The sequence below is a fragment of the Meleagris gallopavo genome, chromosome 1 (genome assembly GCF_905368555.1).
Source record: "Meleagris gallopavo chromosome 1, MGAL_WU_HG_1.1, whole genome shotgun sequence".
In the NCBI taxonomy this organism is placed as follows: Eukaryota; Metazoa; Chordata; class Aves; order Galliformes; family Phasianidae; genus Meleagris; species Meleagris gallopavo.
Genome location: NC_139404.1, coordinates 173923223 through 173938897, shown reverse-complemented (window position 1 = coordinate 173938897; position 15675 = coordinate 173923223). Strand labels below are relative to the sequence as shown.

The following is a 15675-nucleotide window of genomic DNA, read 5'->3' as shown; positions in this document are numbered from 1 at the left end:
TCACAATCCACCCTTGTAAACAGCCGTTCCCCTTCTGTTTACATGCTCCCTTCAAGTACTGGAAGGCCACAATGAAGTCTCCCTGGAGCCTTCTCTTCTCCAAGCTGAACAAGCCCAGTTCCCTCAATCTTTCCTCATAGGAGGGGTGCTCCAGTCCTCTGATCATCTTAGTGCCCTCCTCTGGACCCACTCCAAGAGCTCCGCATCCCTCCAGATGTGAGTCCCCAGGGCTCCTCCACTGCTCTGTTACCTCTGTCAGACCACTGGATGTGCCCTCCCTCCCTGGGCTGCAGGTAGAGCCTTCTCCTTGCCCTCATTTGTTGCTGGCGTGGTATTCCTTTAAACTCCAACAACAAAACTCGAGGCAGCACCGCTATTGTTGCCTCTAAAATGTTTACTCCTGGCTCTCTTTAGGACCTAAAAGGCTGAAAACTGCATCCTAATTGCCCAATTAGTCCTAATGCTGCGTAGTGTTGACTGTTTAGTTACCATATATTGTGTACAGAACTAATTGTGGTGAAAGTAAATGAATGTGAAGGAAACAAACAAGCTACTAGAAAATAATTACTTGGAGTGTTTCTTTTTAGTACCTGTACAGCAGATTTCATTATAGTCAACAGCTTCTAAAGCTGCTTGAAATAGCGGTATTTGTCATTTTCATAGAAACTTGATAATGACATTAATTTATCTTAATGGTCTGTTCTATTGTTATAAATAGTAAAATTAGCTTAAATTGTCTTGCTTTTGCTGGTTTTGGATGGCTCCGAAGGGCCCCACAACAGCAGATGAGTAGATAATTTGGTGTGCTTGACAGATTTCCAATAATTTGTTATGTGGAACATGAGGTAATGCTAGTACCATTAATGTTCATTTTCCTCTAAATTCATTACTGCCCTTTTCCCTTTTATCTTTTTTAATGTCTGGGCCATTTTTTCTATATTTCAAGTGGAGCTACAAAGCCTATTCATATTCAGCTATAGTAGCTATTAACATTCTGCACATAGAGAACATAATGTAGAAAAACAACTCTTTATGAAATGATGAGGCTGGTGGCTATTTGTGCTGGAAAGTAGGCAAAATGGGTTGTTTGCTGGTATTAGGGATTGGCCGTAATTAAGTCAAATGTAATTTTAAAGAAATTTAAATGTTTTTGTTTTTATAGCAAAGGTAAAACACAATTCAGGGAGACTCTAAGAAGGTGTAAATGCATTAATAAAAATTATTTTCCTCTTTTTCTGCCACTTCTGCTTAAACTTCACAGAGGGCTGTGTGCGGGGCTATTTAGTCACACCATATTTTCTACCCAATTTAAGCCTAATTAGTCTTGGGAAAGTATGAACATTAATGCTACCTTAGTGTGGGTTTGCTGATATGGCAATGATCTGAGCAAACAGAGCTTCCCATCGGTTGGAAATTACTTTGGGTTCTTCTCCTTTTGTTTCTTTACTTTTGCATCTGACCAACATCTGCATCCTCTTCTCCCCAGCTCAGGGCCACCTGGCAGGAGCTGCTTAGATCCCTCTGAGTGCTCCTCCACTTGGGGCTCTCCTAGGCATCTTCTTCCATCTCCTAAACAGGGAGGACCACCTGGGGCAGTGATGGGACCAGTGGGTCCTTGGCACGGAGCTGCAGGAACCCCTTTATTTGGTGTTGGGTGGTGCTGTCTGGAACTGTGCTACTGCACTAATGCTTCTCTTGAGAGACATGGATCTGTTGGAGCGCGTCCAGAGGAAGGCCACAAAAATGACATGAGGGATGGAACACTTCCCTACGAGGATAGGCTGAGAGAGCTGGGGCTGTTCAGCCTGGAGAAGGCTCCAGGGGGATTGAGAGTGGCCTTTCGGTGTCTAAAGGGGGGCTGTAAGAAAGAAGGGGACAGACTCTCTATCAGGATGCATTGTGATAGGACAAGGGGAAAAGGTTTCAGACTGAAAGTGAAGAGATTTAGATTGGGTATAAGGAAAAAGTTACTTACATTAAGGATATTGAGGTACTGGCACAGGTTGCTCAGAGAGATGGTGGATCCCCTGTCCCTGGAGACACTCAAGGGCAGGTTGGACAGGGCTCTGAGTAGTACCTGATGGAACTGTAGGTGTCCCTATTCATTGCAGGGGGTTGCCACAGATGACCTTTAAAGGTCCCTTCCATCTCAGATGATTCTATGATTCTATTATTCATGCAACATCAAGCCACTCACATGAAATGTGGATTGCTTTTAGCTTTTGGAAGCAGATTTGCCAATGTTCCCTTCTGCTGAGAAGTCAAAAATCAGCACTTCTGGGGAAAAAAAAAAAACAAAAAAAACCCAGACCTTTCCTTTTCCGCAGACTTTTTCCCTAGCTTCAGAAGATTGAATACAAAGTGCTGAATACATTGCTGACCATTGGCATTGGACAGGAGCAACTCCTCATGGGCACATGTGGCAGAGGAGCGCAGTGCCCAAGCCCTATCTCAGCTTGTCATCTTGCTCCTTCTCAAGACAGCAAAAGACATAGCTACATCTGCAGCTCAAGTTATCTGATTTATTCCTGACAACTGCATTAGGAGGAGATGAACAGCACCTAGAAGTGCCAATTTCTCTCCATTAATGAAAGAGTGCCCAAGCTCCCCAGTGTAAACATGAGGCATCAGCATGATGAACAACCGCACCCGGGCAAAGCATCAGTGCCAGAATCAGAGCTGCCGTGGAAGGGATGCCCACACTCGACTCATAGGTAGGTGAGCCACTATGGGGTGGGGGAAATTCTCCTTTGTCCTGGAGCTCTTGGACAGCTCAAGATTGCGAAGTTACATGTGAGATTGCACCTCAGGGTATGAAGGCTCAGTGTAGTGATGTACTGCAGAGCCTTTCTCGACGTCCAAAGCTCATGTTTCTCTCAAAATTTATGCCGAAAGTTAGCTGTGATTTCCCCAAATATATACTTTGCTGCTCCTGTTTTCATAGAATCATAGAATGGTTTGGGTTGGAAGGGACCTTACAGTCCCAACCCCACTGCTTTGGATGGAGCTGCCACTCACCAGGCTGCCCCCATTAATTTAAAATCTTTTATTTTCTTCTTCTTTAGTTTTTTTTTTTCCAGATGTACCAGTCTTGTTTTTAAAATTCTGGGGATGAAGCTGTGCATTCTAAATTCTCAGGAAATCCTATATGTTTTTCATACCCCTGCACTAAGAAATTGTCATCGTTTAACTGGATGGCAGCTCAGCACCATAACCCTGCTTGCTCTGCCTAGGTGAGATGTGGAGATAGTTGGATAAAAGTGAATCTCATGGGTGGAGATAAGGACAGCTCACAAGGTAAAGCAAAAGCCACACTCACAAGCAAAACAAATCAAGGCATTTGTGGAACCGTAGAATCATAGAATGTAGGAGTTGGAAGGGATCCACAAGGATCACCAAGACCAACCCCTGGCTCCACACAGCACCACTCAGAATCCAATCCTTTGTCTGAGAGTGCTGTCCAAACGCTCCCTGAGCTCCGGCTGCCTGTTCCATGTCCTGGGCAGCCTGTTCCATGTCCTGGGCAGCCTGTTCCATACCCCCTGCCCTTTCAACGGTTTATGGGCTGGTTCGGCCCGGTTCCATGACTAGCGGGATGGAGGGATTTTGCAAATCCACGCCTCTGGAAAAGGGAAACAGGGGACCCCAAAATAATTAAAACGGTGGCAATGATCTGAGGAGAAACAAACTAATTCACTACCTATGGTATCGGAATGCAAGATAACACACTATAATACAGTATCATTAGAATTGAAGCTAATAAATCAAATATAATGAGAGAGAGTGTCCAAAAAGTGGAAAGGCCTCACCATAACATTGAGGCACACAGTTGGGCTGAGCAGCAGGGAGGAGAGCCAAAGGAAGAAGAGAGAATGTCAGATGACCTACCAAGGCCTTATATCTGTTCCCCCTGAGCAGAAATGATAACAGCGCAGCAAACAGTATTTTGGGGAATGTAGCTCTTCTTCTCTTTGGGGACAGGTACCCAGAACTGGAGCATTAACACTTTAACTCCCAGTGCACTATGTGATGTTATGATGTGGAATACCGATAACCAAAAATCATAAAACCATGACATGCCTTCTGGTGCAGACCCTGTCCCCATCCGCCAACCGGAATTCATTTGCTGCTTCCCATGGGCAGGTGGATATGCAGCCACTCCCAGCAAAGCAGGGCCCATCACAAATAATGGGTCATTAGGAAGATAAGCACCATCACTCTGATTGTCCCCCCTTTCCTCCATCCCAGTGCTCAGTGTGACACGACATGCTATGGGACATTCCACTGGCCAGTTGGGGTCAGCTGTCCTGGTTCTGTCCCTTCCTAGCTCCCTGTGCACCCCAGCCCCTCACTGGCCAGGCAGTGTGAGTGAGGAGATGAAATGTCCTTGGCACTGTGAAGCACTGCTCAGCAACAATGAACACATTGATGTTGTCAACATTCATCCTAACTCCTCCTAACTCCCAAAACTCCTGGTTACCTTTTCTCTTTGTGACATGGAAAAATCCCACCAAACAAGGGGAACATCTGCACTGAAAGATGTGTGCTTGTGCTCAGCCTACCTTCCTTGTGATAAAGCCAACTCCTGGCAGTGACACATTGGATGCAAGGAGTGAGCCCCTGTGCAAGCCAGGATGTACACTCCTTATTCCCCACTGTAATCATGGGACAGTGATGGCAGTGTGAAGGCAGTGGCTGAACACATGCAATGACCCCGCTGACCCAACAGACTGCCCAATTAACAGAATTACCCAATTAACAGAAGTAACCAAGAGGATTTCCTCTTAGATCTGGTAGCAGGTGAGGGGAAGGAATGCTGGGAGAGAAGGAATCGCAACAAAATGCGTGTGTGTTTTCCTGCCCACTGAGCAATTCACTGCTCTGAGGAGGCAGAGATGTGCCGTGAGGAGCTCCTGTACAATGGGAGAGCCAATGCATCAAATTCAGTCTTCCCATGCTAGGTCACTCAACAGGCTGCAATCTTTCAGGTGATTTTCTATAATTTGTTACCTATAATAATTAGGTAATTATAATTAATTATATGGGTGATTTTAATATATGAGTAATATGTAATATATAGATCATAAAAGAGAGTGTATTACTATAAAATATACTAGAAAACCAGCGCCCAGTTCTCCAGCTCATGGTTTTGTTTGACCATGCACTTCCTTCCAACCAGGATGCTCCCAGCCTCAGTCTCAGTGCTGCAAGAAGCCTTGGTGCAGGGCTGGCGCTTTAGAGCACTCTGTTGGAAATGCTGGCCAAGCAGCACCAGGAAGGCTGCTGACATGCAGCATATATATGACCATTGGCTGGGGAGGGCTCTTTTTTATAGAATCATAAAATCATTAAGGCTGGAGAAGACCTCTAAGATCCTCCAGTCAACCCATCACCACCATGCTTTGAGCACACGGGATCAGGAGATGTAAAATAATTGTCCATGCATGATGCATCACTGCATTTCTGGCAGATGTCTTTAGACACAAAAAAAGGAGCATGTTTTTTTTTTAAGAGGCTCTTTGTAAAACTCGGTTTTTTTGGATTGCAGCTCAGGCTGCTCAAGCTGAGATATACACACTGAGAATAACCGTGTCTGAGCTGATGGCAGCTCTTTCTTTGGCACCATGCATCTCTGAGGTGGGTGTAGCCCTCCAGCAGCATCCAAAGTTTGCTGATGGTCTGGGCATATTTGCTAATTTGCCCCTGTGTGAAGTCGCACAAATACATTTTTCAGGCTTTATGGTGGAAGTCATTGGGGCAGCTTGGGATAAGCCATACATTTTTTTCTGCAACATGAATTCTCTGACTTACTTTCCTTTTTCCAAGGCTCCCTCAGGGCAATATGGGCAGGTTATTACCCAACACAGCCAGTCACCCCAATGAGTGATCACATCTCTGGGCAACACACAGCTATCGCACCACAAGGACACCAGCAAAATGGTTTTACATCATGTGAATTATTTTCCTATTTGAAACACAGAATCTCTCTCAAATAGCTTTAAAACCCATCTCACAGTGAAGCATCCAGTTTGTTCCATTAACTACTCAGAGAGTCAACTGGAGAAACACTGTTATTAATTTCAATGGAAAGCTAAAATGCAGTTCATTTTCTGTAATTGCGGGCCTGTCACCTAAAGACCTGGGAAAAGCTTTTAATCTGAGGTGTTTTTAGAAGGGTATGATTACACCACATGTCTTCACAAGTGCCTAATTAGTGTGGCGTCAACCAAAAAGAAACACAAAGAGCATAACTTTAGGGCTGCCAGCAGACAGTCCCCACCCAGCCCGAGTAGGGTGAGGAGCAGTGGACACTGGGATGCTCATGTAAGGGGCACCACTCCCTTCCCATCCCATCCATCTGCATCCAGCCCCCAGCCCAATGTCATGCCTTGGTGGCTGCCTTCCCCGTGCTGGTTTGCTTGAGTGGGCACCTGGAGCAAAACAGGAAAACGTGCAGCATTTCATTTTCTATTGGAAAAGAAGGAGTAATCTGCAAATTATTGATAATCTGGAGAATGGGATGGAGTGCACCCTCACTAAATTTGTGAATAACTTGGAACTGAGGGAAATGCTGACCCAACTGAGGGCCTGGAGGTTCCAGTGGACATGGAGTTGAATATGAGACACAGTGTGCCCTGGTTGATGGTGTTCTTGGCTGCATTAGTCAACGTAAAGGTAGCGATTCTTCCCCTCTACCCAGTGTTGGTGCTGCAGCTGGAGTGCTGGGTCCAGCTCTGGGCCCCCCAGTACCAGAGAGACATGAGCATACAGGAGAGAACCTAAGGGAGGACCAATGAGATGCTGAACGGCCTGGAGCACCTCTACTGTGGAGAACATGAGAGCTGGGACTGCTCAGCTCAAGAAGAATAAGATCAGGTTGGATCAGAGCCACAGCTGCCAAGTGGGGTCCTTTGTAGTGAACCTGTAAGGCCAAGTCACAGCTACAGAGAACACTTAGACCAGTGGAAAAGTATGGATGGCAGAAGACCACCCAGTTAATGTTTGACACATCCAGCAGCCTCTTCCCTTGGCTGTGCTCATAACCCCCATTGACCAGGCAGCATGGGAGGACAATGCGTGGGCCCAGGCACAGAGGTGCTTTGGTGTTGCCTTTGGGGCTGCTCTGCCCACATGCAGGGGACCCTGTGGCCATATCCCCAAACAAAGGCACTGTCGCAGTGCCTCTAATTGGGAGCCTTTAATTGAGTTCACAAAGAGCTAAGTATACTCAGCACCTTGGTGGATGAGCACTGAGGTGGATAGTAGTACTTGGGAAGCGATTTAGTTGAAAAAAAGTAAGAAAGGAAAAGGCCAGGCCATGCATCTGCTGTGCCGCCTTGAATCTGAGCGCACAGAGGGCTTTGGGCTCTGGGGATCTTTCTGAGCTGGCACATCTCCCCTACCATGATAACATTTTCAACGTTAGTGGATGACATTTTGTAATATGTTTAAGGATCTGTAATATTTTATGCTTGTAGCTTTTTGTGATTGTTGTTCCAATATGGCACTGATGCCAGTATTAAAGTTTAATATGATTATAAAGCTCAATTGTATAACCGAGGGGTTATGCTCTTTATCTATCCTAATCTGATTAAAATGCTTCTCTTCAGTAGCTTGCTGCAATCGCTTTACAGCAAACCCTGGCAGCCAGGCCACCGGTGCTGTGCGTGTGCCTGCCTTCATTTCAGCTCGAACCGAATTGTTTTCTTCAGAGAGTCTGCTGTGATGCCATGTTCTGGTTCTAGGAGAAAACCAGTGTCGATAACTGTAAGCAATGCCTACAGTTGGTGCTAAGCAGTGTTGGACAAAGCCAAGGCCATTTACAATGAAGGGCCCAAGGAGCTGGGAGGGAACAGAGAGAGGAAAGCTGACTTACACCAGTCAAAGGGATATTCCATGCCATACGACATCATGTACAAGGAGTTCTGAAGGGGGTAGCCCTTCATTTGGCTCTTCTGCTCGGGGCCGAGATGAGCATGGGGCAAGGGATGATGAGCAATTGCTTGTGCATGACTTGTCATATATATATATAGTCACTACTACTATCCTTTTCCTTTTCTCTGCGTTAGTAAGTAGTTGTATATGAACTCATGAGTTCTACTTTGCCTTTTCTGATTCTCTCACCATCCTACCTAGGAAGGGAGGGCCTCACTGAGGGAGAACTCAGTGAGGCACTGAGCCACCCGCTGGGTTAAACCACAGCAACTGACCAAACACAGTCCTGTGAACCGCAAAAAACATGCAGCTGTGCTTTCCCTTTTGGTAAAGGAATTTGAGAACAGGTTTCAAGATTGCTAAAAAATCAATTTTTTGGTATATTTGTGACTCCATTTTCAAACAATGAAAATACATTACCTAACTATTTAGGAGCAGAATGTGTAGGTTTGCAATCAAATATTCAACTCAAAAATAAGATTGTGTCTCTTCACCTGACTTCCATAAGCCCTCTCTTACCAGAGGTAAATAGCCCTCGTTTCACAGACACACCTTATTCACGTCACTGCTTTTTGGCAGTACAGACACTTGTGAGCGATTATTGTCCAGGAAGAAGCACAGGGAGAGTAAAATCATGTCAAAAATCTCTGATGAACACCTGGAGAACTCACTCAGAACTGCAGACACTGCCTCTGAGCCTGACTGATGCATGAGTTTCCCAAAAACAAGGTCACATATTCCACTAGTTTTATGGTTTTGTTGCTCTCTTTTTCTAAATCTTTTAATAAAAATGATTAAAAAATAAAGTTTCATTACTAATATACATGAGCTGTATTATATATGAGGGCTACTCCATAAGCAATGCCTTCTGTTTCATGGCGTTGGCCCATGATGTCACGTTGGTGGTATGGCAAGAGAGGCTGAACCTTCCCACCAATATTCCATTACATGTTGTTGTGGTGTGACACAAGGGCAGTCTGATAGAGTGGTGTCTGACATGGAAGAGCGGATGAAGCAAAGCTGTGTCACTGAATTCTTCTATGTGGAAAAAATAGCACCCACTGACATTCATCAATGCTTGCTGAGTGTTGAAGAACACCCAACATGGGATGCGAGGACAGTGAGCAATGTTGGTGCATTTCAGCAGCACAGCATGCAGGCTTTTGTTAAGCTCTGACAAAAATGCACAGGTAATGGTGGTGACTATGCTGAAAAATAAGGTTGTGTGGCTGAGAACTTGCCCTGTCAGACAGTGTTGTTGTGCTCTTTGCATCTATTGCAGTTTCCATGGAAATAAACAGGAGGCATTACTTTTGGTTCAACCTGCATATTGCAGCCCAGGACAATTCCTCTTCCCTCGATGTAGCTCAGGCAAGCCAAAGGGTTGGACTCCTTCTGGTGCTAAGGGGAGAAGCACTTTGGGGCTGCTGCTTTGCATCGACGTTGCTAAGCAATGGAGTAACTGCCAGCAGCAAATGTCACCACTGCATCTAAAACCCATCACAGAATTAAATTCATCATTGTAATTAAATTCTCTCTTTGCTTATGATACCATCTCCTGGACGTGAAGTACCTGTCCAGCCCAGTGGAACACTAGTTAATGCAGGAGCACACATCCAGCTCTAATTTCCATGGCCATTTAGTGCTCGTGTGCCACAGCGTGTTATAAATGCAAAGGTACAGGACAGAAAATGGGCTGTAGAGAATGTGATTATTGCACGTAGAGGCAAAAGCATGAGGAGAGAGCTTGGTTTTATTGTACCCACCTCCTCTCTTCCTTCAAAGACCTCTAACACTCATATGACTGAAAGGCTCTGTAAGACCAAATTGTGCTTTGGGGCAAAGCAGAGCCACCAGATGAGCCCTCACACAGCAGAACTGTCTCTGTGTGCTGCATGCTGCAGATGTGTAGCACCAGGCTCCTCTCAGGTTGGAGCTTAAGTGTGAGCACACACTTGTGCTGCTGGTCTGCTCGGTGAAGCCCTGCAGCTGCAGCCCAGGGGGTGGTAGCTCTGCAGGCTGCCTCTCTGCAGGACACACAGTGATCAATTACCAACCAGACCACGACTGCTGGCTGTCAGGAAGATGAAAGTTTCAAAGGAAAAATATATATATATAAATACACACACACGTATGTGTGTGTAAATTCAGTGGAGCAGAAAGCACAAGGCTGCTAGGGGATGCAGTGTGGCTAAGTCTCCAGCACCTCTGCTCCCAGCCTATGGGGAGCCAGGGCTGCAGTGGCACGGTAGGGTCAGGAGCACAAGTGGAGAGCAGCAGCTCAGCGCAGCCCAGGGATGCAGTGTTTGCTCCTATTATTGATGATCCCATCCCACGTCCAATTTCTCATCTCTCATATGATGGAAGTGGTTGCCTCTCATTCCTCCTTTGGCAAAACCAGTAGTGCTTTCCCCACTGAGAAGTGTGCTGCTTCTGCTGGGCCATGCTTGCAGCCTCCAGATTCTTACAGCCAGCCTTTGCCTGCAGAGCTTAACAAAAAAAACAGCCTCCAAACCCAAACACATTCTTTCTCCTTCTACATCATGCATAGCAGATTCCACGGTTGATACTGAGCAGGCTGTGTGCCTTTGGCCAGGCTCTCAGACCTCTTCCATTTCTAGATGGCAGAATTTTCCAGTGTTGCTCTACCAAAGGGAGTTTATCACAGCTCTATCAATTGCAAAGCATCATTAAGATGGGCATTGTATCCATAAAGCAGTGCTAATATTCAGGTAATCCATGTATGTGAACTGAGAACAAACGAGGAGAAAAACTTGTACTCAGACGTCAGTGAGGCATGGACACAGGCTGCTCAGAGAGCTGTGGGTGCCCCATTCCAGAAGGTGCTCAGGGCCAGGCTGGATGGGGCCCTGGGCAGCCTCAGCTGATGGGTGGCGACCCTCCCCATAGCAGGGGCTTGGGGCTGAACGGGCTGTAAGGTCCCGTCCAACCCAAGCCATATTGTGATTCTGTGATTCTAAGGGCATCATCCTTTAGCTTCTTATCCATACAAAATTACTGGAACTGTTATAGAAGTGTGAAGTTTAAGGCTTTCACCATCCTCTGGGCAAAAACATGCTGGTGTTATGGGTCACTGCAAATCATCTTCAGCCCCTCTCTCAGCCATGAGCTTTTTTTTTTTTTTTCTATGTGTGTCAGGAGGTCCACTTCCTAGGTGAAAGTTTGCCTTGAAGTTGTATGAGAACTGGGATGAGGATGCTTGCTGAGCCGCCCTTGTGATGCAAGACCTTGCCGGGCTGTGTGCTGTTGGATGGTGCCTCGTGGCCTTATCTCCACGTTCGCCATCACTGCTGACTGCCCAGAACAGACATCGTTCACCTCATTGGGATACTGTACTTCACATCCCTAACAAATTTCCACTATCTATTAAAATTGCCTCAGAAGTAAATGGTTAAGTTTCTTGACTGAATGGAACTTGCCCTGCTCCCACTATTACCTGGCATAACGTATTAGAGAGACAGGCTTACATTTTCATTATACTCAGCCCAATTACACTAGAGAATCTGCAAATGAAAGGACTCTAAATTCTAATACTGAATTTTCCTCTCAGTTGTTCCTAAAAAGAAAGCTTAGAGTAGCAAATAAACGACTGTGTTTTCATTGCTTCATTGGCATGCGGTGAAGTAGAATGAACTGCTCTGTATTCTGAAGATTCATATGGTTGTTTGGAGAAGGCACTCCTCCCATGAAGATGTAGCACACAGATGCTTCAATCCAGCTCCCCACAGAACAGCTCTGTGCACGTTCAGCTGCAACAACAAAACCATTAATCTGCCTGTAAACCAGAGCCCTCACAGTGCGACCCTTCCACTACAGAAGCACAAGAGCCACTGGCAAACACTGCAGCGTTGTGCACTTTTGCACATGAACATTTTTCTTGTTTTAAGGGGATTCATTTATTCTTAGCCCTAACTACTGACTGCAGAGGACAGGAATGTAGGCTCTGGGCAATATGAGTAGTAAAAACTTTACGGCAAATCATCCAGAAATTGCTTTAAGACTCATTCTGGCTTAGCAGACGTCTAAAGATAGAGCACAGTTCCCTGCAGGAGATGGAGATGGGAACTGATTACCAGGAGGCTCAAATTACAGCCCCGCGTTCTCAAAAATGTGACGTTTCCAGCAAGACTGTCTCCTTGCATCAGATCTGTGCTGTGGAACATCCTCGGGCTGATCAGTAGCAGCTGGCAGGAGGGGGACCAAGAAAATGCTGCCTGTGGTCAAAGACCACAGGGCAGAGAGATTACCTTCCCTTCAGAACACTTCTCCATGCTGGAATCACTACTTAAACAGCTGACAGGTAGCCCTGGCTGACTGAATGTGTGGTTTGTGAAAAGTCGCATCAAAACCAAAAATCCTTCAACTCAACCTGCATTTGGGCACCCGTTCCTTCTGCAAAGAGTGAGACGATACTTGGAGTTATTACAATAAGTAGAATGAACTTTATTTCCATTCATCCTTCATTAATACCATACAATTAGATAGCAATATCTGAAAAAAAAAAGAAGAAAAAAAAAACTCGAAATAATTTAAAACAGAAGGCACGGAGAAACAAACCCAACTATGCAGCTACGAGAGAAAGGGGAAAAAAGATCCAGGAAAGGAATTCAGTCAGAGAAAAGTTTTTAATGCTAAACATTCTGATCAGAAGCTACGGCACACAAACAGAACCGCACTGCTTAAGCTAACCCATGCTTTTGGTACATATATATATGTATATAGAAAAGAAAAAAAAAATACTAAAAATCTGATTTTTGTAGGGTTTTGAATGAAAAGTGTTACTCTGAAAATAACAATAAAAAAGTCAGATCTAGTACATATGTCAAAGTCTTTCCTAAAGTCTACACTAAGACATACTTTACAAAAGAAAAAACTGCATTAGGAGCAAAGTATACAATTTAACACCATTTTGGAATGGGAAGAAACTCCTTCTCAAATCAGCCAGCGTATCAAAGAAGTCTGGTGTTTGCATCAGAAACAAAGTTCTCCATACAGTAATATACTGTACAGGACATTCTTTTAGTATTGTGAACTGAAACCATTATCATACATCATAGAGAGGAATAAAACCATTTCATTCATATGAGATTTTATTTCTTTTTTTTTCCTTTGCAAAAGAGGAACTTTAATTTCTTTTTAAAACAAAGCTACTGGGATTAATGACATGCGATAATATGCCCCAATATTACAACGGCTAAGTGTGAAAGTAAAGTTCATGCTTCACAATTGATATATGCTGTGATTCCCCAATACATTCTCTGGTAATGAATAATACAATACAGAGGTCATTCAGAAAATCAGCTCAGGTGTGAGCCTGGTTTATAAATGAAGCTGTTTTTAGCTATGCAGAACACTGACAGCCCGTAGGTTTTGCTCCAAGTCAGCACATTGCTTTATGTGCCACACTCCTCTTTGTTCTAAATAAATGGGTGGTGCTTAGCCTGCAAATATCATGGAAAGGCGAAGTCTAGAAGTTACAGGTTTGTTTTTAAAAATACTAAATGCGATCCAAGATAAATAGCATTTATCTTACTGACATCTTAACAGCAGGTGCTCTCTAAAGGAAAGAAAAATCCTGCAATGCAAGACAAATTGTTTCAGCATTCATACCAAGGCATTGCACATTTGTCAGGTGACAGAGGAAGAGTGAACTTTGCAGCTTACTCTCCAGCTGGGAGTTGAGTGAAAAGAGGCATCCTTCCTGCCTGCCCACCTGCAAACCTCGTGTGTTTTCTTAACAGTGGGCTTTTCTCTGTAAGTGATTCTCTCATCTACAAGGTGCAAGACAAAGCAGTGCTTCCACACGTGGAGCAAGAGAGCCGACAACTACAATATAAACGGTAAAAATGATCTTAGTAAAAATGTTCATCAAAATTCCCTGACATAGCAAAACATTCAATTGTAAAGGGAAGTCTAACACTGCAGGCCATTCCCTCAAAGATGACCCTGGGCACGTGTCTTCTTGCCAGCACTGCAACAGTAATTGCTTCCGTATTTCTGTTCGTTAGAGGATACAAACTCTGTAATATATTAAAGTTTCCTAACAAAGAGTCCAATTATTGCACTTTATAAAAATTCCAGTAATATCAGGCTTTCGTCCTACTTTTCTGTGAACACCGATGCCCTGAAAGGAAAAGTATGGGGACCCAACAATTTCTCAGAGTAAGATGGATTCCTTGAGGGAGTCTGAAATACTGACTCAAACATGGAAAGGCTCACAAAGTGTAAGGGGGTACCTTTGGAAACGGTTCTGACTCACAGCAGAAGGTAGATGCATCGCTGCCTTACTGACACACATTCTCTTCTCAAAGAATGGGTACGTGGCTGTTACATTTTTACAATACATAGCAACGTAGGGCTGTTCAGAGAAACCCAACCAACAGGTGGGTTCCTCTGCTGACTGTAAGACTATTGCTTGACTGGGAAGGCTCAGTGAGAGCTGTATCGCAGTAGGAGTTTCTGTGTGAGCATGTGTGTATTTGCATTTGCATCAGCAATGGATGTAGCAAACAGAAATGGCTAGTTCAGGATGGAAAGATACATACAGTGAGTCTGAAAAGCCCGTGAAAAAAGAGGCAAGAAGAAAGTGAATACAGCAGTTTTGGCCCTGCTTATAACCAGCTGTATCAATGGGAAAAAGAGATAAAGGAGATTTTTGTGCCAACTATCCAGAAAATGAAGCTGTTTGAACCAAAATGATTTCATAAATCTAGATGAGGCTTCCAGGCCAGCAAATCACAGTTAAAGTTACTTTGTTCCTCTGCTCCTTCAGCATGGGAACAAGTGCAGAATGGCTCATTCCAACCGTTGAAAGTCCATTTACAGCAACAATCATATCACCACACCTAAAAAACACAAGAAGAAAACCCAATGAGTGCTGCTCTGCTGTAACTGTCACACACCAGCAAACAGCACTTCATCTTTGGAGAGACATGTTTCCACTAGGTTTGAACTGAAGCTCAAAACAAACAAACAAACATAAGGGTTCAATTTTCAGTCTGTTTTACTAATGACATTAATCTGGGAAATTCTCAGATCACTGGATTTCAACCCCAATGCCAAAATAGTTCTGCATTAAGAGCTGACCCAAATGGAAATGTGAGAAGAGAGAGCAGGAAAGATCTACTTGATTCAAGACAAGATAACAAGATAGCATGTATATGTCACAGCATTTTTGTTTGTGTGAATTGTAACACATTTATACCAAGCATGTCTTTAATGTAAAGGTATGTACCATTACCAACCACATTCCAACCAAGAATCTTGTTTTCAATGGCTTACAATTTTGTCAAACGTAACCATGTGACTTAAGATGGATGTCCTATAGCAGATGGTTAAACTGAGAAGCTCTAGCAGTTCTGTGCTTTGAAACAGGGAATAGAAGTTTGGGAAGGTGCTGTTTGCTGGGTTTTTGAAGGTTATGCTTCAGTTTTTACAAGTTCAAGTAAAAAGCACCTATGTTCTTCTTACACGGGCTCCATTCCATCCTGCTGATATCTCCTCTCTACAACTTGAGTCTATTTGGGATCCCTCGGAGCCGTGGAATGTGATGCTGGAGACTGAACAGGACTTTCCCTGTAACTAATCCCTCCAGCTATCAGGTGCACCACAGTGGATGGCAAAAAGGTGCTCTCCTGAGCTTTCCCAGCTCCCTCCACTAGGGCAGAATGAAGGAAGAGGAGGCGGTGTGGCCAGCACTGGTCAAATGTGCATTCAAGA

At 44.4% G+C, this 15675-nt stretch overlaps 1 protein-coding gene across 2 annotated transcripts in view; it reads right to left on the bottom strand.

The window, feature by feature from the left end:
• Positions 1-12375: 12375 nt before the first annotated feature.
• The window catches only part of LNX2 (ligand of numb-protein X 2), a 59026-nt gene continuing 55726 nt past the window's right edge, over positions 12376-15675 (bottom strand). For both annotated transcript variants that reach the window (XM_085216116.1, XM_085216117.1), the window contains one exon: positions 12376-14801. In XM_085216116.1, coding sequence (XP_085072242.1) covers positions 14666-14801 — 136 coding nt within the window. In that variant the 3' untranslated portion in view covers positions 12376-14665. The remainder of the gene's footprint in view (positions 14802-15675) is intronic.